The 27151-nt window shown below is 40.2% G+C and overlaps 1 protein-coding gene across 1 annotated transcript in view; it reads left to right on the forward strand.

The window, feature by feature from the left end:
- LOC140480574 (ATP-binding cassette sub-family A member 13-like) overlaps nt 1-27151 on the forward strand; it is a 282456-nt gene that overhangs the window by 195843 nt on the left and 59462 nt on the right. The window contains exons 38-44 of the mRNA XM_072575601.1: nt 1608-1804; nt 5168-5325; nt 6752-6982; nt 9478-9580; nt 12413-12662; nt 23235-23324; nt 24132-24213. Of these exons, the coding sequence (XP_072431702.1) occupies nt 1608-1804; nt 5168-5325; nt 6752-6982; nt 9478-9580; nt 12413-12662; nt 23235-23324; nt 24132-24213 (1111 nt within the window). The remainder of the gene's footprint in view (nt 1-1607; nt 1805-5167; nt 5326-6751; nt 6983-9477; nt 9581-12412; nt 12663-23234; nt 23325-24131; nt 24214-27151) is intronic.

The raw sequence follows: 27151 nt of genomic DNA on the forward strand, positions 1-27151 counted from the left end.
GGTAAACCCGACAATTACAACCATTTTCTAGTTCCATGCACTAGAAGATTGACCTTAATACCAACCTCTAAAGTAGGGTTCAGGCTGTTGTTGACCATGCAAGCTTGATGCTAAAGTTAGTGTATCAAATCCATTTTGTAGGTCCACCAAGTTTAACACACGCATTACCTTTTGAGTTCACTAACCTACACTAAGTCTTGGTAATCAATGTTTTGTATGAAAATTATCATTATTTTTTTCCAATCCCTTCATGATCTCACTCCTGCCTACCTTTGTAACATTGTCTAGCCATGCACTATTCCTCCAAATCTGATTATCTCCAATAAAAACTGAAAGTACTGGGAATGTTGGAAATCAAAAACAGAATCAGTTCTGAGGAAGGGTCACTGGACTCGAAACGTTAACTCAGATTTCTCTTCACAGATGCTGCCAGACCTGCTGAGCTTTTCCTGCAATTTCTGTTTTTGTTTCTGCATATCTCCAACTTTGACCTCATGTACTTCTTCATTGACTTTGATAGACACAGTTTGAGAATTTTAGATGTAGTGCTATAGAATTTATTTATTAAATCAATAGTTTTCAGTTGTCATCATATTTTTGAAGACTTTGATAAGGACCTACATCTTCTAAGGTTTTCTCCACTTCCCTAAAATCCCCATTGGTTCTTTGTCTATTTTATCTCATGATGCTTCTGCAAAGTTTCTTCTGACATTTTTGGCATTGAAGATATTATTATATAAATCGAAGTTGTTGTCGATAGCTGTGCTTATCAGAAATCAGGGACAGAAGTCAGTATACCTGCTGTGATTTTCTGTTCATTTATGTTAATAGATGGCAATTTGAAAGAGGTGCAAATATTTTAATGTACATTCATGTCACATGAAAATCTGCAATAAGATTGCTAATTCATAATTAATGTTAACTGTTTTGCTGTGATAAAACATAGGTTTGCTCTGACCTACTTTTTTTGTGAATGTCACCATTTGACACTTTGTGTAGAAAAATCCAAAGTTTTGGTGCTTGCAATATTTCATCTCTCGCAAGTTAACTGAAACAGAAAAATAGAGTTCTCCCTTTTAAGTGGAACTTGAAATAAACTTCTCTCTCCCAGTCTTGGGCAAACCTGTCATTTCAGGTTGTGTAGAATATCTGAAACACTCAGGTGCCAGCAGTCAGAAAGGTTCCATGTGTTTATTACATATCAGGTTAGTGACTGAATTGTAGCTCCAGCCAAATTATCCTGGTATTAGTTTAAATTCTCATTGTACAGGCAAGCTTGTGAAAGATCTTAATTGAAACCCTGAATTAGGGACCTTGAATCAGCATTACAGTGATCTAAGTGATAAAGAAACAACATTTTTAAAAAACAAAAAAAGTACTTCCCTTTCTATTTAATAATATTACGTTCAGAACTTTCATTGTGAACTCTTCAAAAGAGTCATTCAAATCATAATTATGGGAATACCCTTGGAATTCTCAAGATCATCTGAACTTGGCAAGACAATGCAAAACCCCTGGATATTCTTGATACTGTTTGAATCAGAATTCCCTGAACTGTACTTAATAATTTGTAAGCTGACTTAAGCCATATAAATCCTTTATTTCAGGGCCCTTGAGAATGTAGAGATTGGTCAGCACCAACATAAACTGGTTGGAGCTTTGTCTGGGGGAACAAAGAGAAAGCTGTCATTGGCAATTTCATTCATTGGAGGCTCGTCTACTATCATTTTGGATGAACCCACCAGTGGTGTTGATCCCTGTTCTCGGCGTAACATCTGGGATGTTATTTTAAAATACAGAACAGGTAAGGAAAATGAATAAAGTTAATGGATGTAAGTTTGCTTGCTGAGCTGGAAGGTTCGTTTACAGACATTTCAGTGAGGAACATTATCAGTGAGTCTCTGGTGAAGCACTGGTGGTTTGGCCAGCTTTTGATTTATGTATTTAGATTTCCTTGGGGTAGTGATGTCATTTCCTATGGTGATGTCATTTTGTGTGGTGATATCATTTCCAGTTCTTTTTCTTAGGGGGTGGTAAATGGGATCCAAGTCAATGTGTTTGTTGATGGAGTTCCGGTTGGAGTGCCATGCTTCTAGGAATTCTTGTGCATGTCTCTGTTTGGCTTGTCCTCAGACAGACAGTCGCACCAACATTAAGCAGGAAAAAGGAAGGAAACACTTAATACACAAAAAAAGGAAAGCACTTAAAAAAAAATAAAACTATTATTTTCCTACCTATAGACAAAGGACATCTGACAGTGATTTTAAATCAAAGAGACTACATTGAGAAAGTGAAAACACCACTTGCAGATACCAAGATTTACTAACAAGTGGCAATAGACCTGACCCCACAACTAGAGAACCGAATCCCAGCCCTACTCAAAAAACTTCAGAAATCTGGAGAAATAAATAAGACTGACATCCAATAAAATGAGACCAGATGGATTTAACAGACCATGCTTCTGTGGATTACCCAAAATTCACTAACCCGGAGCCCCAGTGAGACCCATAGTCTTGCTACCTGGAATACCAACTTACCGATTAGTAGAAGACTCCATCCATTCCACCCAAGAATTCCCGAAGACCAAAGAAACCAAAAAAGAAGAGGATGAAATAATGATCTCCTTTGACATAACAGTCCTGTTCACATCCATCAACATCAACCTGGCCAAGGAAACACTGACTACACTATTAGAAGAACCAAAGACACATACACCAAATACCACCAACTTCATCAGCAAGGACAATATTGTCGATCGAGTGGACCTATGCCTTACCACCCATTTCACCTTCAACAACAAAACCCACAGATAAATCAATGGATCACCCATGGGATCTCCGATATCAGGGTTCTTAGCAGAGGCAGTAATGCAGAGACTTGAACAAACAGCTCTGCCAACCATCCAACCCAAACTTGGGGCCCACTATGTGGATGACACCTTTGTCATCACTAAACAAAACAAATTAGAGGAAACCTTCAAGACCATTAATAATACCCTCACTGGCATAAGATTCACTAAAGAGGAGGAAAAGAACAACAAACTGCCATTCTGAGATGTCGTGGTAGAGTGAACAGCCAATGGGGAGCTTCAAACCAGCGTCTACAGGAAAACACCACATAGGGACCAAATAATGAACTTTGGAAGCAATCATCCCAACACCCATAAATGGAGTTGCATTAGAACATTATTTCAACGAGCCACCACACACTGCACCACAGACGAACTACGAAGAGCAGAAGAAAATCACCTATACAGTGTATTCAAAAAGAATGGGTACCCAATGATCACAGTCCACTGATTTCTCAGCAACAAACCCAAACAAGTAGACAAAATGTGTCCAGAAACCTTCGCCACTCCCTTACATCAAAGACATCTTGGAAATGACTGCCAGACTATTCAGTCCTCTTGGCATCATGTTAGCCCACAAACCCACCAATACACTAAAACAGCAGATAATGAACTTGAAAGACCTATACAGACACCAAGCAAAACTAATGTCATTTACAAATTAACTTGCAAGAACTGTAATAAACACAACATTGGACAAACAGGCAGCATGAACATCAACTAGCCACAAAAGACATGACCTACTCTCACTAATATATTTACATACAGATGAGGATGGACACCACTTCGACTGGGACAACACATCCATCCTAGGTCAAGCCAAACAGAGACATGTGCGAGAATTCCTAGAAGCATGGCACTCCAACCAGATGTCTATCAACAAACACGTTGACTTGGATCCCATTTACCACCCCCTGAGAAAAAGAAAAAGAAATGACATCACCACAGGAAATGACATCAGCAACCCAAGAAACTTAAACACATAAATAAAAAGGCAGCCATATCACCAGTGCTTCATTGGATGTTACATAGTATGGTGACAAAATGTCTGAAAAATGAACCTTCCAGCTCAGAGAGCAAACTTATATCCAGAACTTCAACCTGAGCTACAAATCTTCTCAAAACTCATGAATAAAGTTAATTATAACAATGAACTATCTGACTAATTGACATCTCATTGTAATCCCACAACACTGTGACTGGTTTGTTTTGGAAGATAATCAAAGAAAGAGAAATTGATCACTCAAGCCTGTTGAGAATATTTGCTTGTCTTGAATTTCTTTTTACTATAAGCCTCCTTCATTAATTTCTGTTTCCTCTGAAATCCCCAAGGATTAGGCCCCTCTCTGCTGAGTACTGGTATCAATGGTCTATGAATCAAAACTTGCTTCCTTTCACATCACTCATTGAGTCACAATGTTTAATTTTCTTATCTGCTTGACCTCATGCTAAGTGGCACTTAGTTACTGAGATATATGAACAGTGAGTCAAATTCCCAACTAATAAGGAATGATCAGCAAAACTCGAAAGGCCATGTTTTCAATGCAAGGTTCAGAACCCAACATCAAGATGAATTCTGGGTTTGGACCACAATATTTTTAAACTTAAATGGCCTAACTGGCTCGGAACTGAGCTTGGCTCACAAATGGAGATGGCAAATGCTTCCAGAGGGCAGGAATGTCTACCTGCAGCCATCAGCACAGAAAGACAACAGCTGTGTTGAAGGTTGCCGCTGCCTTACTAATTTGAGCAGCCAGGTCCATGGAAGACCTGGAGCTTGAAATCCAGTAACAACTCAGCAATTCTTTTCTTTGGTAATCTCTGTGTGAATTTGGACCCTTTCTTCTCAAACTGTTAGCAAAACATTATTTCTAATTCTACCTGTGTCAATGTTCATGGTTATATTGCCAGAGAAGAGTATATTTTCACTTGATTATAGTATCCCTCAGCACAGCTATTCATTTTTTTCTCCTTCCATTTGAATGGCATCTGTATCATCTTGCTCTGGTCTGCTTACCAATCTATCCTCCAATCTTGTTTTCGTCCTCAAAGATAATATGTTGGTACAAATTAGGTGTTGAATCTCCTCCATCACAGCACTCTGGATCCTCATTCATCCCTGACTCAGTCATATCCTTCTGACCCTGAGCATTGACCAAATCTGGATTTGTACTTAAACTAAGGAAGGTTACTATCTCCTAGAACAGCATCCAGGTAACTCTCCTCTGCTCTGAGGCAACTTCCCCAGCTCCTGAGCTACTCATCTATCTCGCTGTGCAGTAACCAAAATGTATCCATGTCTTTTTCTCATCTTACTAGGTCGAACAATTATTTTTACTACTCACCATTTGGATGAAGCAGACATCTTGAGTGACCGTATCGCCATCCTTGAAAATGGCCAGTTGAAATGCTGTGGTTCTCCTGCCTACTTAAAGGAACAGTATGGGCAGGGTTACAGTCTCAGTATCTCAAAAAAGGTCTGTACCTCTCAAGTTGTGTTGAAGAGTTTGGATAACACTAAGTACTTTTACTGCTACCAACAGTGATTATTGTATGCTGAAATAAAAAAATTGAAAAAACTGGAGCAACTCAACAGGTCTGGCAGCATCTATGGAGTGAGAAACAAAGTTGATGTTTTGAGTTCGAAAGGACTACTTTTCAGAACAAAAGTTGAATCTAATGAAGGCTGAACATGTTTGGGGAAGTTCTGAATTCTAGACTAGAAAGCTTGTGTTTTAATTCAGGTTGAGAATTTACTGAAGACATATGAGCAAGGTTAAAATAATGATGGGATTTGAATGACATCACCAGGCTTTGATGGCAACCTCGTAAAATTGCACTGCTCCCATCAGCCTTCCCCTTAAACTTCTACTCCAAGTTGGTGCTCAGTGACTAAAATATCAGACCCTCAGGTTGCACCATGGACTAGCTCTCCAGGTTAAATTCATATGTATTTTGAAAAACCTCAGTTGCAGACACACATCAACTGTTTTTACAGAGAAATATGAACAGTGAGTCAAATTCCCAACTGATAAGGAATGATCAGCAAAACTCTAAAGGCCATGTTTTCAATGCAAGGTTAGGAACCCAACATCAGGATGAATTCTGGGTTTGGACCACAACATTTTTAAACTTAATTGACCTAACTGGCTAGGAACTGAGTTTGGCTCACAAATGGAGATGGCAAATGCTTCCGGGAGGTAGGAATGCCGACCTGTCACCATTAGCACAGAAAGACAACAGCTGTGTTGTAGGTTGCTGCTGCCTTACTAATTTGAGCAGCCAGGTCCTTGGAAGACCTGGAGTTGAAATGAAAAAAATGAATGTCGAAATTTTGTGTAGGTTTGTTGATGGCAGCAGTGCCTTATATTTCAACTCCAAGAAACTACAAAAAGAAATTACCAGGATCCCCTGACAAATCTGGCAGCTGTGATCTGATGTGCAGTGAGATTGTTTGAATTCACCAGGATAAAATGAACAGCCTCCAAACTCAAATGGGCAAACGTCTTAATGAACTGCTTAATGACCATAATTGGAACAAATTTCTTCTCCATGTCCTTCCCCTCACCAGCCATTCAAAAATTCAAATTCTGTTCACACTGGATCCTGGCCTCACAAAATGCCTTTTGAAAATGCCCAGCTTAATTCAGTTGATAGCTGCCTGCATTAAGTTAAGGAAAAAGACACGTGACCTTTCAGCTCTAGCAATAAGTTTCTATCTTTTAAATAAAACTGAAAACAAATCATTCATAACTTTTCATGAACTTTCCTTAACAATTTCAAAATATAAGTTTCATTTCTTACTAATGTGTTCCATGTATAGAAGGATTTTATTAGTGAACATTGAAATTAATATGATCACATTGGAATAAAGTGGATAATACAATATTTGTATTTTGATAGCCCACTGTGGTAGGAACTGAAGAGTCATGTGATGTTGGCCTTGTAACCTCCCTGGTGAAACAGCACATTCCCCTGGCCTTTCTGAAGCAAGATGCCTTTGGAGAGCTGACATATAACATTCCAACAGTGGCAGATAAGACTGCTTATGAAAGGTTGTTTCAAGATCTGGACAAAGATATGAAAACTTTACACCTGAGCAGCTACAGTATCTCTGATACTACACTGGAGGAGGTAGGTTTCAAGATAAGTCCAATATTTTTCTTGCTTCAAACGTAATTGTACTTACACATACCAATTGATCTTAGACTCTTGGATGTTTACAACACAGAAGAAGACTATGCAATCCATCATGTCCATGTCATTCAACAAATATCTAACTACACTAATCACATTTTCTAGTTTTTGGCCCATACTCCTGGAGGCTACGAAAAAAAGATGACAGAATATCTAAATACTGCCTACATATTACAAGAGTTTCTACTCTGCTACCCTATCAGGAAGTGAGTTCTAGACCCCACCACCCTTTGTTTGAAAAGAATACTCCCTAACTCTCCTTATAGCCATCTACCTCTACCTCTCATTGTAAACCTCTCTACTAAGGAAAAAGTGCCTTCTGATCTGCCCTACCAATGCCCTTCATAATCTTATCCAGCTTTGTCAGGTCCCCTCTCAGACTTCACTCACCAAGGAAAACAACTCCAACCAACTGAATTGTTCCTCCTAGCTCAAACCCCCTCATTCCAAGCACCATCCAGGTAAACCTCCTCTGCATCCTCTCTCGTGCAAACACATCTTCCTATAATGTCTTGACCAAAATGTACTTATGTAAGGTATGATTTATCTGGTTAGCATGCAAAACTATATTTTTCACTTTATCTCAGTACATGTGACAACAATAACACTCCAGCTCTGGGTTAACTAGCATTTTATGCACTTCTAACCTCCCTGTTCTTGTATTCTGTATCTAAGGTAAGAATACCTCATCTTCTGCCTCGGGACCCTCCAACCACACGGTGTCAATGTTGACTTAACCAGTTTCCCAATTTCCCCTCCTACCACCTCATCCCAGTTCTAACCCTCCAACTCAACATTGCCCTCTTGACCTGTCCCACCGATCCATCTTCCTTCCCACGAATCCACTCTACTCTCCCCAACGACCTATTACAATTACCTCCCACCTGCATCCATCCATTGCCTTCCCAATTATCTTCTCCCCAGCCCCATCCCTACTCCCCTATTTATCTCAGCCCCATTCCCTCTCCACATTCCTGAAGAATGGCTTATGCCCGAAACGTCGACTCTCCTGCTCATCTGATGCTGCTTGACCTGCTGTGCTTTTCCAATGCTACACTTCTTGATTAAGATAATAAAGGCAACAATTGATATGCCTTCTTAACCACCTTATCTATCTGCTCTGTTATCTTCAGAAATCTGTGGATTTTAACTGTACCGTTCGCTGTGCAATCTCCTGTCTCGTTCCTTTATCTTCTTCTTTATATATTTAAAAAGCTCATTTCAATTTTTCTTTCTTCTACCTAGTACTGCTTTCTCATGCACTTTATTTGCTTTCTGAATCTCCTTGTTAAGACCAACATGCTCTCCCTAAACCCTGATTCATTTTGTACTTATCTAGGGACTCTGAAACATTGGTCTCGGTATCTGCCATAAGCTTAATTTGTTTTTACCTGAGTCCTGACCTTTATGCCTCTTGACATTTAGGGTTCTTCAGCCTTGGTCCTATCCTTTATCTTTATGGAAACATATTTGTTCTATACTCTGGTCACTTACTCCTTGAATGCCTCTCCTTGATATGACACAGTTTTATCTGCAAGTTGCTGCTCCCTGTTCATTTGAGCCAAATTGTATCTTAGGAAAATGAACCTTTCTTCAGTTTAAAACATTTATTCCTAACCTATCCTGATTGTTTTCCTTAACTATTCTAAATCTAACTGAGATATGATCACTATATCCTGAACACTCCTCTACTGAAATGCCTGGTCTCATTTCCGAATATTACATCCAGAACTGTCTCCTCACTTGTTGGAATTTCTACTTAATGGCTACAAATGTTCTTTCCTTCTTACCTTGCTTACTGAAATTATTCCATTTAAAATTTGGGTAGTTAAACTCTTCCACTTTTACTGCCATATTATTGTTATGCTTTTCTGGAATTTCATTACATAATTGAACTTGTATCTCTCCTTAATTGTTTAGGTACCTACTGTACACACCCGACAGTATGCTTGCTTGAGTTGTGTAGTTTAATGCTACCTATGTGGCCTCATTTGATATCTTTAGAGCCAGATCTTGTATCTCCTTTTCAGAAGTGATAGATTGGCACTTCCCACAAGTTCACTGCTCATGCTATTCTTTCCAGCCTACAGTACCTACCAGAACTGGACTTCCTTCTCAGATATCTGTTTGTTTTTCAGGGATTAAATACAGTTTTGCACAACAATGTGGATGAATTCAGGAGCTAAGCACTACACCAGATTCTTTACTTCATGATATCAATGTAGTGCTGTATTGCCAACCTAATCACAGTTTGAAATGTCATAATAATAATAATTTCATATTAAGCAATTAATTTTGCTACATGTACATTTGATAAATTTATGTCCAAAGTTGTGTAGATTCTGTGCAATGTTTTAAGCAACATCAAATTAATCTGATTAAGCTTTAGATCAATTTTCATGTCCTCTCTTTTCTATTTCCTCTTTCATCAGGTGTTTCTGAAGTTGCTTCAGAATGAACAAAGCCCAGCTCCTCCTGAAGGCCAGGATACAGTCTCTCTGAATTCTGAGAGCATCGAATCAACTCACAGTGACAGTGAGTAGCTAAATCCAACTGGTATTATACAGGAAGACTAATTTTCATAGCCCTTACATCATTGTAAATGTTTGGTATCATTTTTTAAATATCACTATGCTGCTACAAGAGGGTAACAGGGTTTGTTTTCAACAACCTCTTTCCACTTTGAAGTTGGGGGCAGGCAGAGTGAGAGCCTGGACAATGGAAGGCTTGAAGCATTTTCACGGTTGGGGTTCATCAGCATTCCATCAATCAGATACTCTCATCTTCCTGACCTTACAAAAGCAACTTAAAATATTTTGCTGAAATGTTTTGAACAGCCTTAAATGTGTACAGTGCACACTTCATTCAATAGTATGTCAAAATTGCAATGTGGCACAGGAGTGCAATATTAACTGCCTCTGCATGTTTCCAGTGGCCGCATAGGCTAACCCTTGAAATAGCCCTACTCAGATATTACATTTTTTAAATTACAAAGCAGTCATATTCCCACTCAACAGAGTAAGGTAAAAGGGACTCTCATGTTTGGAAGTCCAATTACAGTCAGTGGGCCTTTGAGCAACTAGCTTTTGAGTAGCATGAACGCAGATATAAATTACCTTTGTTTTTTAGCCAGAGATAGGTATGGAGCATGTGAAAATAGCAGTATGTCAAAATTATAAATCCAGTGGTGATTTTACAAATTCCAGATTCAAATTCCAACTTTGTTTTTGTGCAAGTTACATAATCATTACTCTTAACAGGCTGGATAAACCAATGGAGTTTATTTTTTTCCCAGCGATAATTCTGAGACCACTTCCTTCCATTTATCATTTTTAATGCGGTCAAGTTTTAATTGGGCTTATTCCTGGAATGAAGGGGTCTTATGAAGAACAGTTGAACAGCTTAGGCCTATATCCATGTGAGTGCAGATGAATGAGAGATGGTCTTATTGGAATATATAGGATTCTGAGTGGACTGAGTAAAATGGAGGATGTTTTCGCTTGTACAGGCAGACTCCAACTACAGGATATAGGTTAAATAAATGAGGTTTCCCTTTTAAAATATCATCGAGGTGAATTGTTTTCTCTTAGAGGGTCCATAGGGTATGGAATTCTATTCACCCCCAAAAGTATTGGAGAGTCTCTTTAAGTTTATTTAAGGTTTGGCTCTACAGATTTTTAGATGAGGGGTTGAGAGTTATACTGGATAGAAGAGAAAGTGGAGCTGAGACCTGAACCTGACTAGCCGTGATCTTTTTGAATTGTGGAACAGGCTAAAAGGGGCAAATGGCTACTTCTGCTCCTAAGTCCATGGTTCTTAGGTCTATGCTTGGGTCGTACATTCTATAGACTTGTAATCCTCAATGTTAAAAATCATTCTCCTATTCTGTTCTAAATTTCTTTCATTTAACTGAATAACCATTTCCACTAATTTGTGCATCCTTCAAAACTAGAGACCGTAGACATTGATACCATGATATTTCACATTCTGTTTACTTCCCCCTTTTCTGCTTCTGCCTAAAATTTAACTTTCCTTAGTTTAAAAAGATCTTCTGCAGGCAAGAGATGCTACTGAAATATAGGCTGCTATTAGATATGTAGCTGGATGGATGAATGACAGTAGATAGTGCAATTGTTGATAAAACCTATCTGCACTGCAGAGATGAAAGACTCCTCTACCTTTTGCTCTGCTGCCTGGTAGACATGATTCCATTGCTTAAATCTGTCCGTGGCTGAGCATTAATTGGTGATATACTGGCAATTTCACTCAGCTTGAAACTGCAGTGCAGGCTCACGAATCAGAATGATCCGCACCTACTGCCCTAGATGAGCAGAGAATGGTTGGTATTAAAAATCATAAAATTTCACACACAACCCGCAGGAATTTTCAAGTCAGATCTTGGGTCCTTTACTATTTCTCTAAGATTCTATTACCTTATCTTAACATAATCTTTATCTTAATCTTTACAAGTTAGGTCATAACTAATGGACAAAGTCAGGGATAGGGACTGCTGACATTTTTCTTCTAAGGTTGCCCTGGGAAACCCCTATATCAGTGGAGATTTGTTTGCCATGTGAAGTAATTTGAAAACAAAGTTCAGTTCCCTTGCTCACATATGAGTGGACCATTAGCAGGCTCCAGTGGAGGATCCTGATCAATGATTGGAACCATTGGAAGTCTCCCAACGCAAAGAAAAGAATGATAATTACTCTCAGTTGTCTAAATGTTCTGCAATATTTTTGGCATGGAAGTCACACAATTTGAGGGATACCTATTTTTACTGAGTTTTCAGCACTTTCTGCTTCTATGGTAAAGGTGATGGAGAGGGTAGAGACCCTCCTTTCTCCTGGTCCTCATTGTTTTGTCACATTGGCTAAACCAGTGAACTCATACCCTAGACAGTCTCCAATCCACCCAGGGAAACAATCACTCAAGAAGCACTCCCAGGGAGCAATGCAGGAAGAGATCATGAGGAACTTCTCTGAAAGCTTAAAAACCTGAACGATGTTTTGTACGAGAAATTTGTGTAAAGAAAGAAGAGTCATATTAAAGTCAAGTGTCAATTCTGTTTCTCTCCTTGGATGTGTCAGAGATGTTGAGATTTCCTAGCATCTTTGTTTTCATTTCAGATTTCCAAAATCCACAGCATTTTGCAGATAATTTACCATTTAAGACAATTTCCTGATGAAACTTATAGCATTCTCTAAATTGGAGCTTAATTTCTTTCAAATTTTTGTCCATTCAGTTGGTGGCTTGATATATCAAGGCATTCAGTATAATGTAATGACTGAGAAAATAAAAACCATAAAAATAAAACCGTATCACCCTTGATTGTTTTGAATGAAGTGTTTTGTTTTCTTTTACAAGGTGCAGCCCTTGCTGGAACCCAACGAGTAACTGGATGGAGACTCATTTTGAAACAGATGGTAGCTCTGATGATTAAACGCTTTCACCATACAAGAAGGGACTGGAAAGGGGCCATTGCGAACATTCTGCTTCCTGTTCTCTTTGTCATTCTAGCAATGGCCCTGTTCAGTGTCAAGCCTTTAATTGCTGAATATCCCTCACTCAAGCTATCTCCAGATATATATCAAGATTCAGATGTCACATTCTTCAGGTGAGGTGTCCTGATCATGGCCCTCAACATGGGGGTTGGTGGAATAAATGAGTGAAATGACCAATTGCACTCTCAATAAATAGGAAGCCACCCAATTTCAGTTTCTCTGCCAATAACCATATATAAGTAAAATGTTCCAGTCAGGAGAGGCCAGCTTTCAAACTTTTGTATCAGAATATAATCCGTCTGATTAACCTTTATTTAGAAATTTCAGTCATGGGATGTGAGTGTCGCTTGCTAAGCCAGTATTTATTGTCCAGACCACATTGCCTTCTTGAACTCTTGCAGTCCCAGAGGTGCAGGTTTATTCACAGTCTTGTGAAGAAGAGAGTATCAGGATTTTAAGCCAGTGACAGAGAAAGAACATTGATACAGTTTCAAGTTAGGATGGTATGTGGCTTGGAGAGAAACTTACAGGTGGTGTTCCAACACATCTGCTGCTTCGTCTTTCAAGACCTTAGTAGTAGTGGGATTGGAAGGTGCTGTTGAAGGAACCTTAGTGAGTTACTGCAATGCATGCTGCAGATGGTACACGCTGCTGTCACTGATATGGTGAAGGGAGAACTTGGTGAATGGGGTGCTAATCAAGGCTCATTTGTACTGGACAGTATTGAGCTTCTTATGTACTAATGACACTGTATCCATTTGGGCAAACGGAGAGTATTCTGTCACACCCCTGACTTGTGCCTTGTCCATGGTAGGTAGGCTTTGAGGAAACAGGAGGTGAGTTACTCATTAGAGAACTCCTAGCCTCTGACCTGCTCGTGTAGCCACTGTATTTATATAGTTGGTCAAGTACAGTTTCTGATTAATGGTGACCTCTCTCAGGATATTAATAGTGGGGGATTTAGTAATGGTGATACCATTGAATATCAAGGGATGTTGATTACATTCTCTTGTTTGAGATAAACATTGCCTGGAAAATGCATGGTGTGAATGGTATTTGCAGCTTACCTTCTCAAACCTGGATGTTGTCAGGTTTTGCGACGTACGGAATAGGGCTGATTCAGTATCTGAAGAGTCATGAATTGTACTGAATATGATGCAATCATCAGCCAACATGCCTATCTCTGACCTCATGATGCAAGGAAGGTTGTTGATGAAGCAGTTGAAATTGGTTAGACCCAGAACAATAAGCTGAGGAGTGTTTGCAAAAATGTTCTGGAGTTGAAATGACTGATCTCTAACAACCACAATCTTTGTGTTTGATAGACTCCAAACAGACAGTTTTCCCTCAATTCCAACTTATTCAAGTTTTGCAAGAAAAATGCTGCTTTGATATCAAAGGCTGTTATACATATTTCACCTCTGAAGTTCACCTCTTGTTCCTATGTTTGGACCACGGCTGTAATGAGATCAGGAGCTGAGTGTTCCTGGCAGAAAACAAACTCAACTTCAGAAAACAGGATATTGCTGAGCTAGTACCACTTATTAATGCTGTCAATGACACTTTCTATTGCTTTGATAATTATTGAGAGTAAGCTGATGGGGTGGTAATTGGTTGGATTGGATTTGTCTTCCTATTTGTGCACAGAACATGCCTGAACATTTTTCTAAATTCTGGGCAGATGTTAATTTAGTAGCTATTCTGGTGAAGCTTGGCTAGGGGCATGGCTAGTTCTTGAACATAAATCTTCAGTATTATTGTTGGAATGCTTGTCAGGACCCATAGCCTTTGCAATGTCCAGTGCCCCCAGCCATTTCTCGATATAATGTGCAGCAAATCAAATTGACTGAAGATTAACATCTGAGATGCTGTAGGCCTCAAGAAGTGGTCAAGATGGATCATCCACAAAGCACTTTTAGCTAGAGAGAGGAAAGATCATAAATAAGACATTTTAATTTTTCTTTTATTGTATTTAGATTGATGAAGCTCTCTCTGGATTAACAATGGTGTTGATGGATTTATGTGCAAAGAATAGAACATAGAACATAGAACATAGAAGAATACAGCGCAGTACAGGCCCTTCAGCCCTCGATGTTGCGCCGATCAAAGCCCACCTAACCTACACTAACCCACTATCCTCCATATACCTATCCAATGCCCGCTTAAATACCCATAAAGAGGGAGAGTCCACCACTGCTACTGGCAGGGCATTCCATGAACTTACTACTCGCTGAGTGAAGAACCTACCCCTAACATCAGTCCTATATCTACCCCCCCTTAATTTAAAGCTATGCCCCCTTGTAATAGCTGACTCCATACGTGGAAAAAGGTTCTCACTGTCAACCCTATCTAACCCCCTAATCATCTTGTACACCTCTATCAAATCACCCCTAAACCTTCTTTTCTCCAATGAAAACAACCCCAAGTGCCTCAGCCTTTACTCATAGGATTTTCCTACCATACCAGGCAACATCCTGGTAAACTTCCTCTGCACCCGTTCCAGTGCCTCCACATCCTTCCTATAGTATGGCGACCAAAACTGCACACAATATTCCAGATGCGGCCGCACCAGAGTCTTATACAACTGCAGCATGACCTCAGGACTCCGGAACTCAATTCCTCTACCAATAAAAGCCAGTACGCCATATGCCTTCTTCACTGCACTATTTACCTGGGTGGCAACTTTCAGAGATCTGTGTACATGGACACCAAGATCCCTCTGCTCTTCCACACTACCAAGTAGTCTACCATTAGCACAGTAATCCATCTTTTTATTACTCTTACCAAAGTGAATCACTTCACACTTAGCTACATTGAACTCCATTTGCCACCTTTCTGCCCAGCTCTGCAGCTTCTCTATATCCCGCTGTAACCTGCCATATCCTTCCTCACTGTCTACAACTCCTCCGACTTTCGTATCATCCGCAAACTTGCTCACCCAACCTTCTAACCCTTCCTCCAGGTCATTTATAAAAATGACAAACAGCAATGGTCCCAAAACAGATCCTTGCGGAACACCGCTAGTGACGGCACTCCAAGATGAACCTTTGCCATCAACTACTACCCTCTGTCTTCTTCCAGAGAGCCAATTCCTAATCCAAACCTCCAACTCACCCTCAATGCCATATCTCTGTATTTTCTGCAGTAGCCTACCATGGGGGACCTTATCAAACGCCTTACTAAAATCCATATATACCACATCTACCGCTTTCCCCTCATCTACCTCCTTAGTCACCTTCTCAAAGAATTCAATAAGGTTTGTGAGGCACGACCTGCCCTTCACAAAACCATGCTGACTATCCTTGATCACATCATTCTTATCCAGATGTGCATAAATCCTATCCCTTACAATTCTCTCTAAGACTTTGCCCACAACAGAATGTTGAAAGTATTATGACATATAGAGATAGGAACTAATAAAACACACAAAATCTTGAGTTTCACAAATAGAGATAGATAATATAAAAGAAGGAAAATTTTGCTGAAACTGTAGTGGTCTGGTTGACGACAGATAAAGTCTAGTTGAATTGAGTCTAGTTGAAATCTCTCTGCCCCATGGAAAGGGATGGTTTCAGCGGCTCCCTCTTTCCTCTTGAGGCTTGACATGCTGAGGGAAACCTACCCAGCTCTGTCACTGTGGCATCCTGAGGCACTGGTGTTACTGACCAAGTACCTGAGAGGTTATTTCGTTCAATGTTATCCTAGGGGGAGAAATCCCTCTCCACTACACTGAACTGCAAACCTCTTCAAGTTGGGAGCAGAGCCCACCTTCATTTGGCTGGTCACTCTGAAGCCATTCTACAGCCCTCCGTCTATAATTCATTTGAAATGTTCCTTCTGAAAGGAAGTCCTACCTGAAAGGACTGCTGGCCAAACAAATGGTTACCAACTTTGTTATTGAAACTATGCCACCAGGAGTGGTAGCCATAACTGTGCCTTGGGGAACAGATACCATAGGCCAAGTTAATTCTGGGGTTTTGCTGGAGCTGGGCTCTCAGACCTGAGGAGGTGGGCTCGGATTGCCGGGGTGGAGAAATTTTGGATGGAGAATTGCTTTGAGAAGCACACACACCCTTTTTGCTTAACTACCAGTCTGCCAGATTTCCTTCTCTAAAGGACATTAGTGAACCATATGGATTTGTATAACAGATCTTAGGAGAAATTGAGTATTGCAAATGCTGGTGATCAGAGTTGAAGAGTGTGGTGCTGGAAAAGCACAGCTGGTCAGGCAGCATCCGAGGAGCAGGAGAGTCAACGTTTTGAGGCTCATTCTCCTGTTGATTCTCCTGTTCTTCAGATGCTGCCTGACCGGTTGTGCTTTGCTAGCAACACACTCTAAACAACCTGTTCAGAGATATTATTAGAGTCCTCTGGAGTTGGTGGAACTGTAACCCAGGCCTCCTAGTTTGGGGGATGGACACTACCACTGCCTTCTTAATTATCTTCACTATAACTAACTCTATATTCCAAAAGTATTAATCAAATTTAATTCCACCAGCTTGCTTGGTGGGATGTGAGCTCACATCTCCAGAGCATTAGTCGGGCCTCATCCAGACTATTATGCCACCATCTTTCCTCTGAACCTTTGTGTTGACAGCCATATTCCCATAATTGAGTCAGAAGTTGAAGGGTGCTGCTGAATGGAGATTCAGCCTCTCACTTGGAATTCCAATGGAATTGCTGGAGTCTGGCGGGTTTACATGTTTATCATCTCCTGATTCGTTTTCACTCCCACCTCCTTCTTTCTCCCCCTCCCCAACACCTCCTATCATCTGGGCTATGGAAGTCTTACCACTGCAAAAGACCAAATTATTAGTGATTGGTATAAAGATAGTCGCAACATAAGAAGGAGTGCTCATGTAGGACCAGTCAGACTGTTGATCAGCTTGTGAATCTTCTTCAAATCAATTTTATTCTCCAAGGAAAGAATGTGAAGATATGAAAGCAAAACGTTGCATTGGCAGCAAGGGATAATCATTGCCATGATGTGAAGCATAATTTCAGTTTCAAGCTCCACCTCTGGTCTGAAGAGCTGCACAAAGATTTTAATTGTGTCACAAGCGGAATTTTGGTCCTGAACTGATCAATATCAAGCCAGATTTGTGAACATTTTTATAATTTCTACATCATAACCATTATTTAAATAATTTGAGCTAGTTTATATGTTTATTTTTTAAATAGTAGCTATTTGAGGACCATTAATATATTTAATGGCTGTTTATTTGAACATAATTGTTCCTCTAAGTGAATGCCATCATTCAACTCATATTCTAAATGAATTGTCTAGATATATATTTCATCCATAAACCTACTTAAGCTTATTCATCTTATTACATGTTGCTTATCACGTTCCTTCATATAGAGCTTGATATAATTGCTTAAATTATCCTGACAGCTATTAGTCTGTGAAGTATTGTAATAGGTATCAATGAGAATACTGGTCTGTTACCGCTCAGTGATGATTAGAATTGTTATTTTCAAGAGGCAGCAGTTTCCATCAACATTTTGCTAACTGAAGCAGCCTCAACTCTTGCTTGCCTCACAACTCGAATTCCTAAGCTGACAGTGAAGACAAAAATGTCAGTCTACAATGCCCGCGCCATAAGCACACTGCCGTATGGCAGTGAAACATGGACTACATATACCAGACAGGAGAGAAGATTGAACACCTTCCACTTGAGGAGTATCTGCCTTATCCTGGGCATATCCTGGCAAGACAGAGAGGGCAATGCAGTGGTCCTATCTCACGCTAGCCTTCCAAGCATGTACACTCTGCTCAGGCAGCGAAGACTGCGCTGGTTAGGCCACGTCCACTGCATGGAGGACGGCTGCATCCCAAAGAATATCCTCTGTGGAGAGCTTGCATCTGGGAAGAGACCCACTGGGCATTCCCCAGCTATGCTGCATGAGAAACATGTATGTGCTTGATATCGTTATGGATCCTGGGAAAGGCTTGCAGCTGACCACATGAGATGGAGAAGCCCCCTGAACCAACATCTCAAAACAGGGGAAAAGAAGCTGATGAGTGCTGCAGCAGACAAGCGGGCACGAAGGAAGGAGTGCAGCAGTTCTAGCAGATCAATGACCATATATAGATGTGACTTCTATGACCTGGACTGTCACTCCAGCATTGGCCTCTTTAGTCACAAGTGACGTTGCTTCAAGGAAGCAGAAAGCTAGAACAACGAGGTCAGCCATGACTGAAAGGTGTCTCACTCACTCACAATTACATGCACACACAGGAAAATCAGTAGAGACAGGATAAACAAACAGTTGTTTACAAAAATGTGTAACACAAAAAGACACACACACACACATACACACAATAGAAGCAGTCACAGGTTAATATATTTACCTAAAAAAGGAAGCATAGATGTGCAGAGGTCCTCTGATTAACAATGAGAAAAGTTTTGCCCACGACCACTAACTGCCAATCTTGTCACAATTTGCCTGTATTGGATATTGGGGGTGAACACGTCCAAAAAACCTCCAAAGTCTGGTTTCTGGAAGTTCCCTCCATCTGCACCTTTGGAGTAGAACTGAAGATAAGTCACAGTCTGAAACTTTATTTCTCCCTCCATAAAGGCTGCCAATTCTGTTGAGTAATGACAGCAGTTTCTGTCTCTATTTGTTGGAGTGTTGCTGCAGCTTTGCAGAATGGCAGAGGAGGAAAGTATCGCACAATGAGTGGGATCTTCTGGGCTGGAGGCAGTGGACCTGCAGGCAGGAAGTGAACCTGTTTCTGTGGAATGGTGAAAGACCAGCACCTCCCCCCCTAACCATCTTCTGGTCTTTGTCTCAATTCAATTCTGGTGGGAAGGCCCAAGCTTCACCTTCTTGTGCCATCTCTGTCATGATTATAATTAGGTCAGCAGGTGAAATTCGAGTTCCCTGATTGAGGCAGTTAGTTTGATCCAACCAGGGAGTCCTGGCTGACAGATAAGAGCAGGCATGTCAGTAAGGGCAGATAGTGGTGATGTCATTGGGCTAGTGATACAGAACCCCAAGTCAATGTTCTGGGAATATCAGTTCAAAGCCCACAGAGACAAGTAATAGACAGTTATAAACAGTGAAATTTACAATTACAGTAAAATTCAAGAAATACTAGTGACTAGAATTAAAGGAATGCATTGCCACATAAAATCCATATCAGGATTGGTAAGGTTTATGGGGAGGCACAGTGGCTCAGTGGTCAGCATGCTGCCTCACAGTGCCAGGGACTTGGATTCAATTCCAGCCTAGAGTGACTGTCTGTGTGGAATTTGCACAATTTCCCTGCGTCTGTGTGAGTTCCCTTCGGGTGTTCTGGATTCATTCCACAGTCCAAAGATGTGCAGGTTAGGTGGATTGGCCATGCTAAATTGCCCATAGAGTCCAGGGATGTGCAGGCCAGGTGGATTATCCGTGGGAAATACAGAGTTATAGGGTAGGGTGGTGGGTGTTGGTTGGATGCTCTTTGGAAAGTTGGTGGGGACTCAAATGGCTGATTGCCCTGCTTCCACACTGTAGGGATACTCTTCTATGACATCCAGTTTGCTCTGAGAGCTGGCTCTGAGTTATATGGATCGGTGCCAAGGATTCTCCATGTGTAAATACTGACTGTTGTGAAGTTATTTGAAACTAAAATTAGGGTCCTTAATTGAACAATTAACAACAATTTAAGGGCTTCAATCCAACAGGGCTGTAAATGTCTCATTTAGGAAGTAGAAGATTACCCTTGTAGGCAGATTGTCAGTTTGGAGTTCAGGAGGTGTCCCTTCAATCTGCAATAAGATTGAAGCAGTCAAGGGACTGGACATGGTTCAGCGAGGAGATTGCAATGATTTAACCCCATGCCCTGGCCTTATTTCTGACCATGTGGCTCACTTTTCTCCATCACCTCCATCTTGTGAGACTGTCCTAACAAAACACTATGAGATTGGGTGATCCTTTGTTCTGGAAGTCCATAAGTATTGTTCTGATGACAACCATGGCCTTCACTGTGGATCTGGTAATTTCTGGGACTGCCGGTCACTGATTGGCTGACAGCTTTTGGTGGCTCTTACTTCCTAATTCCAGCAGGAAGCCCACTCTCAGCCAATGAACTGAGTGATTTCTGGAAGATACAATAGCCTTTCTTTGTAGGCCCTGAGTTTCTTGCCTACTTTCAGACTTACTCTGAAATAGAAAGATTGTGCCTTAAGTCTGCAACATGCACAGAAGCTCCACAAAGAGATTGAAGAACAACTGAGGCAAGGGGAAATTCTGTTTGAAGTGCTTTGCAAAGTTGGAGCAAGACTGGATTCTCCTGCTCCTCAGATGCTGCCTGATCTGCTGTGCTTTTCCAGTACCACACTCTTGACTCCTCCGTATTCCTTGGCAATGACAGGAGGATGGTTAGCATGACAGCCAGTGAACCCAGCATTTCAGTGTGCATGTCCAACAGTCCTTCATGTCCTATCCTTTTTGTTTCCCATCAAAGTTCTCACCTGAATCCTCTGTACCAGAACTCATCTGCTACCTTTGGCAAACAAATCATTCTTTACAACTGGCCTTGCTGCAGCCCACCTATGCCTGAAATCACTCACCCTTGCTTATCTTAACTCTATTCTAGCCTCTAAGCTATATTTAGTGCCAGTATCTGGGCTGCAGTCTATGAGTGTTAGATCAAGTGCTGACGCCTTTTCATCATTTTAGAGTATTTTCCTCTTTAATCTGCTGGCTTGAGAGGCAACAGTGCTTGTTTATCAGAAAGCAGGACCTCAGAAGGGGGAGGATGGCTATGGGTGGAAGGAAGTGGATTGGGATCATAAGATCCATAGTTGCACCTTCAGTAGTTTCAAGCAAAATAGCAGATTGAGCTGAAAGCTAAGAAGACACATCAATCATGAATATATTGTTAACCTTAATGGTCTTGGTGCCTTCTATGGCTCAGGCTCTATGGTTTTTGGCTTTATGATGCTGACAGCAATCTTATCAATAGGACTCAGGAGATAGAGGTGTCCTTTTCTCCACCAAATTCTGCTGTGCGCCCTTCTATTATGCATTATTGTTTTCTTTCAAAACAAAAGAATAAATTGTCAATGATTATGTTACTCTGTGGTGATGTTCCTGTCATAGCTGAATAGTTGAAGGAGCTAGAGAGAGATGAATCATTGGTATAATCGTGAGGGGGTGAGACCGACTATTAAGCATGATTCCCGAGTGTCAGGGAGTGGTGTTGGGCAAGTGACAGGTGTGGGATACATTCTCCAGCATAAGAGATTAGTGGCGTGATGAGTAGGAAATATTATGTCAAGATGACCTTGACCACCCAAACAAGGTCATTTAACCTCCTTTGAACGGTGTTGGAACCTAGGGTCCAAAAAACAGTTATTGATGTACCTAGTTCCCTCCTCCTGAACCATTCTGATGGTTCAATCCTTGAGGGTTTCTGACATCCCTCCCCAAGAAACCATGTGTCCTCCTACCCAGCTCCATCACTACTGCCTTCAATGCCCCAACCTGAATCCCTGAATCCTCGCTCTGCCTTGGTGTTTAACTTTCCAACATTTTAAGTTTCACCAACCTTTAGTGCAGACTCACTTTAAATGTAACAGTCTGCCTTTAAGAAAAGCAATCGTTTTATACTGCGTAGTATCTAATCCACAACATTGATTTTCACTTTGCTGATAATTGGTGCAGCTTGCAAGTTGGAAAAGAAGGAAGCAGCATGGGACCCACTTGGCCACTCACTACAATATACAGATGCACCAAACCTCAGTCATCTTTGTTTATAACTGGCAGAGGCAACTCACAAATTGCAATTATTTTCTTTAGTGTGGGATGTTGGCATGGCTGTTAAGAAAGCATTTGGTGCCCAATCCTAGTTGCTCTTGAATTGGTTGGCTCTCTAAAGGGTAGCTAAGAATCAACCACATTGCAGTGAGTCTGAAGCCACATGTGAACTAGATCTCCAGCAATGACTGCAGATTGCTTTTCCTCTGAGATCCTAGTAAACCAAATGGGTTTTTTACAACAATTGACAATAGTTACATAGTTACTGTTAGACAACTCTTAAAATGTCAGGGTTTTATTAGGTTTTCATTTCAGTAAGTACTTTTAGGTGGGATTCAAACTCCAATCCCCAGATTATTAGCATGGACCTTTGGATTCCCAGCCCAGTGAAGTTATCACTGTTCCACTAATTCCCCATCCAAAAACTAGGGCATGCATATCTAGCCTAATGTGCCTCAGTCAAGTTTCTCAATCTGTTTTAAGAGACCTGTTGTCATGTGCTTAATTAGCACAGGTACCAGAATTTAAGTTGCTGTGCAAGGTTCACTAGAAACAAATGTGAGTTGGTATGAGCATAATGAATGGTACACACCATTCTTTTGCCATTGACTACAAAATCGAGGCCATCATAACTATCCAAATACTTTGACTCCAATTATTTAATTAGGTGTGTTTAATGTTACAGCTAATGTTTCCAATGTATTAAGTTTTACGAATGGTGAGGCATCAGTAGTAGCAACTGTGATAATAACAGTAATTACGTTAACAGTGAAATGCACCTTCCATTTTTGGAGTAAATTTATACAAATCAGTATGGCAGAATGCAGGATGGATCTTTCTTCCTAGAATTGTCTGATTAGGGTGCAGTTTGTTGTTTCACTTTCATACTCTTCCTGTGCTTAATTCTGATTTTTTTTCTCTCTGTACAGTTCTGGTAACAATGATTTTATAAACCTGACCTCCGTGTTGTTGAAGTTTCTGAAAATAAATGAATCCTGCATTGGCCAAGCCTCCGATCTGTAAGTAAACAATCTCCAGATGATGCACAGCCTAGACAGCCCCCAGAGTGCAGCTAACAAAAGTCAATCCTTGATATGCTTTTAGTCTTACTGCAAAAGCCTTTGAGAAAGATCTTGTTGAATAACTTTTATTCTTCTCATTAATGCTCAACTCATTAAGGATATTAGTGCTAGGGAATGGATGACGTTCATTTGGGACACCAAACACAAACTATCAAGCTGTAAAAACACATGCTTTGATTAACACAGTCCAAAGCCATATAGACTGGTTAACTCAATCAGATGTGTCACTACTTAACCAATATCCAGATAGTAGAATACCCAAAGTTGTTTCTGGGTTGTCATTGTTACATATGATTGTAACAGAATCACAGATTACCAATACTTCAGTCAAACTTCTAAGGATGTGCCATGAGCACAAAACATTAGTAAATCTTTTTGAACTGCTTTCTCCTGACTATGGAGTTCTCAGTTTAATGTCTCACCTGAAGTACTTCCAATTGTGTAACACTCCTTGACTATGGCACTAAAGTATCATTTTTAATTGTATAATAAAATCTTTAGAATGAAGCTTTAACTCATTAGCTCCTGAGTTTGAGATGAGGCTACAACTGTTGAGCTGAGATTCAAGTAAGAAACATGGAGAATTAAAACTGTTAGATATCTGTCTTTGTTATGGTAATCTTGCTTAAGACCTATTGTTGAACATACTCCCAATAAGTAAATTAACAGACAAATCACAAAACTGATTTACAAGCTGAAAATCACTATTTTCACTGGAAAAATATCTGTTGTATTTTTTATTAGGGACAGTTCTTCATGCGGGTGGAATGGAAATTCAGAACCACAGAGTTTTGTGGGGCACTGTAATTGTGATAATGGCTATCAGGTAAGAATAATGGGTCCTGATAATTCCATTGATTCTGAGCCCACAGGTCATGTTATGCAACAATTTTTGAATTTAGATAAGTTTGACTATATATTCAACTATATGCAATAATAGTGACAATGAAACCATCAGAAATCACAATATTTCCTTCTCATAAGTGGACAATAGTTTCTGGATTACATGCTCAAAATAATTTGGAAGTCCAGAAGTTGCTATGAATAACTATATTCTTCTCCAGATGATGCACAGTCTAGACAGCCCCCAGAGTGCAGCTAACAAAAGTCAATCCTTGATATGCTTTTAGTCTTACTGCAAAAGCCTTTGAGAAAGATCTTGTTGAATAACTTTTAACAGCATATCAATCTCATAATTAACTCTCTGACTCATTCTTGCTGAAGATGAGCTCTTGCAAAATTACAATGCTACCAAATAACTCTCCTTTCCACAGATACATGCTAAATACAAATGTGTAAATGAAGCACAAGTAAACCAGAATGAATCTAACTGTTGGCTCAGTGTAGGATTATGGAAGGCTTGCTTAACATTACTGTTGGTAGGTTACTGAGAGTGTGATGGAACATGCCATTCATTGTAATTGTGCTAAAATGGCATTAATTGTAGTGGTTAAATAGTCAACTTTAATTAAAGCTTTCTGATGCTTTTTGTCCCCATGTGGTTTTACAACATAAGTGTAATTGTTTTATTCCAGTTTTCTTAGTGACATCATTACCCCATTCTACCCAAGTCTGTGACATGCATAAGATAACTTAACTACTTAAAACAGCATCCTGTGAGCTGGGAAATGTATCTGTAGAAAGGAGACTTATATGGTAGCATTGTAATTTTACAAGAGCTCATCTTCAGCAAGAACGAGTCAGAGATCTGGAAATTTAACAGTTAATTTTAGTCACCATAACATGCTCATTTAAATTTGAAGTGCTTATTTTCTCATTAAAATTTCTTGGGATTATATCCAGTGAAATCATATTTAACATATCCCTAATTATCTTACTTAGGTTAGCATGATTGCCTTAAATTAGAAAAGTCAAGGTTAGTGCAACTGTCTTTATAATGATAGATAGTATAATCTGATGCATAAACTTGACTGCTCAGTTGCAACTTAAAGTAAAAGCTCAACTCTAGCCTTGGTGTAAAAGAGCATTTATAATTTGTGGCATAAAATTATTTATGAGCTGTCACATACCCACACTGGGAGCCAATAAAGTTTACCTTAAGGTAATTGATCCCTGCTGGTTTGACTCTACTGTCTGGATATGGGGTTTTTCCTGGGGCATCAGCAGAACTCTCCATCGGCATAAACGTCATTGAGGTCTTTAACAATAAAATGAGTGGCCTACCCAAACTAGCCTTTGAACTCATCAAGATGTGACCTCTTATAGTGGGGTTTTGAGGAGGAGCACGCATGGGAGATTATCCCATATCCTCTCCTACTCTGGAAAATGGCACAACTAAAAGCTAGAGTGGAACATGGGTGCAACTTGATTCCAGCCTTTTTCCATCTCTTTCTTTCTTACGTAAGAAGATAAACAGAAAAACTAAAGCAAACCATTTAGTCTTTTGAATCCTCTCATTTAGTTCGATCAGAGCTGATCTACTGTCCTCAAATCCAGCTTGCTGCACTAATCCCAAACCACTTAATTACCTTTGTATCTAAAACCCTAGTAGTTTATGTCTTGAATAGAGACAAAGAATGCACAACTCTCTGAGGTACAGAATTCCAAAGATTCACCACCTTTTTCATTGAAGTTATTTCTCTTGACTTTGATCCCAAGTGGCTTACCCCTTTTCCTGAAAGTGTGATCCTTTTGCAGATATACAGAATCACAGAATTGTGACAGTGCAGAACCAAGCCATTCACCCCATCATATCTGCATCAACTCCAAGCATTTAGACTTAATATCAACCTTCTACCTTTTCCCCATAACGCTGCATATTGTTTCTATTTAAATAATCATCCACTGCCCTTGTAAATCACACAGTTGAACTTTTGTTGTGGCAAATTACTGCAGATGATAGAATCTGAACTGAAAACAAAAAATGCTGGAGATCACAGCACATCAGGCAGCATCCAAGGAGAGAAAACAAGCTAACGTTTTGAGTCCAGGTGACTCTTCATTAGAGCTAAAGTGAAGCTGTGATGAAAAGTCATTTAGACAGGAAACAGTCGAACCTTTCTCTGCCAAACTTCTAGGCAGCTGAAAATGTGTTGCTGGAAAAGCGCAGCAGGTCAGGCAGCATCCAAGGAACAGGAGAATCGACGTTTTGGGCATAAGCCCTTCTTCAGATTCCTGAAGAAGCTATCTTCCTCCATCTACAAGGATTTCAGTGAGTCCCTCTCTCACTGCACACCCCTGGTCATCTCCTCTGCGCAGAAGCTCTTCAGCCACGTTCTCAAACAGAGTCGCTACCACAACCACATCTCATTCCTGAAGAAGGGCTTATGCCCGAAACATCGATTCTCCTGTTCCTTGGATGCTGCCTGACTTGCTGCGCTTTTCCAGCAACACATTTTCAGCTCTGATCTCCAGCATCTGCAGTCCTCACTTTCTCCTCAAACTTCTAGGCAGTGCATTCCAAACCTAGACCACTACTGTGTGAAAAAGATTTTTCTCATCTTGCTTTTGTGTCTTTTTCAAAGGACTTCAAAACTGTGCCTTCTCATTCTTCATTCTTTTGTGAACAGGAACAGTTTTACACCATCTACTCTGTCTGCACCCCTCAGGATTTTGAAAATTTCTTTCAAATCTGCCTTCAGTTATCTCCTTTCTAAAGAAAGCACTTTCCAGCTTCTCCAGTCCAAGCTCCTGACTGAAGCTTCTCCTCCCTGGAATCATTCACATAAACCTCTTTTGCACTCTCTTCAATGCATTGATATCGTTTCTAAAGTAAGGTGCCCAGAACTGTACAAATAACACTT

Source organism: Chiloscyllium punctatum, chromosome 8 (assembly GCF_047496795.1).
Source record: "Chiloscyllium punctatum isolate Juve2018m chromosome 8, sChiPun1.3, whole genome shotgun sequence".
NCBI lineage: Eukaryota > Metazoa > Chordata > Chondrichthyes > Orectolobiformes > Hemiscylliidae > Chiloscyllium > Chiloscyllium punctatum.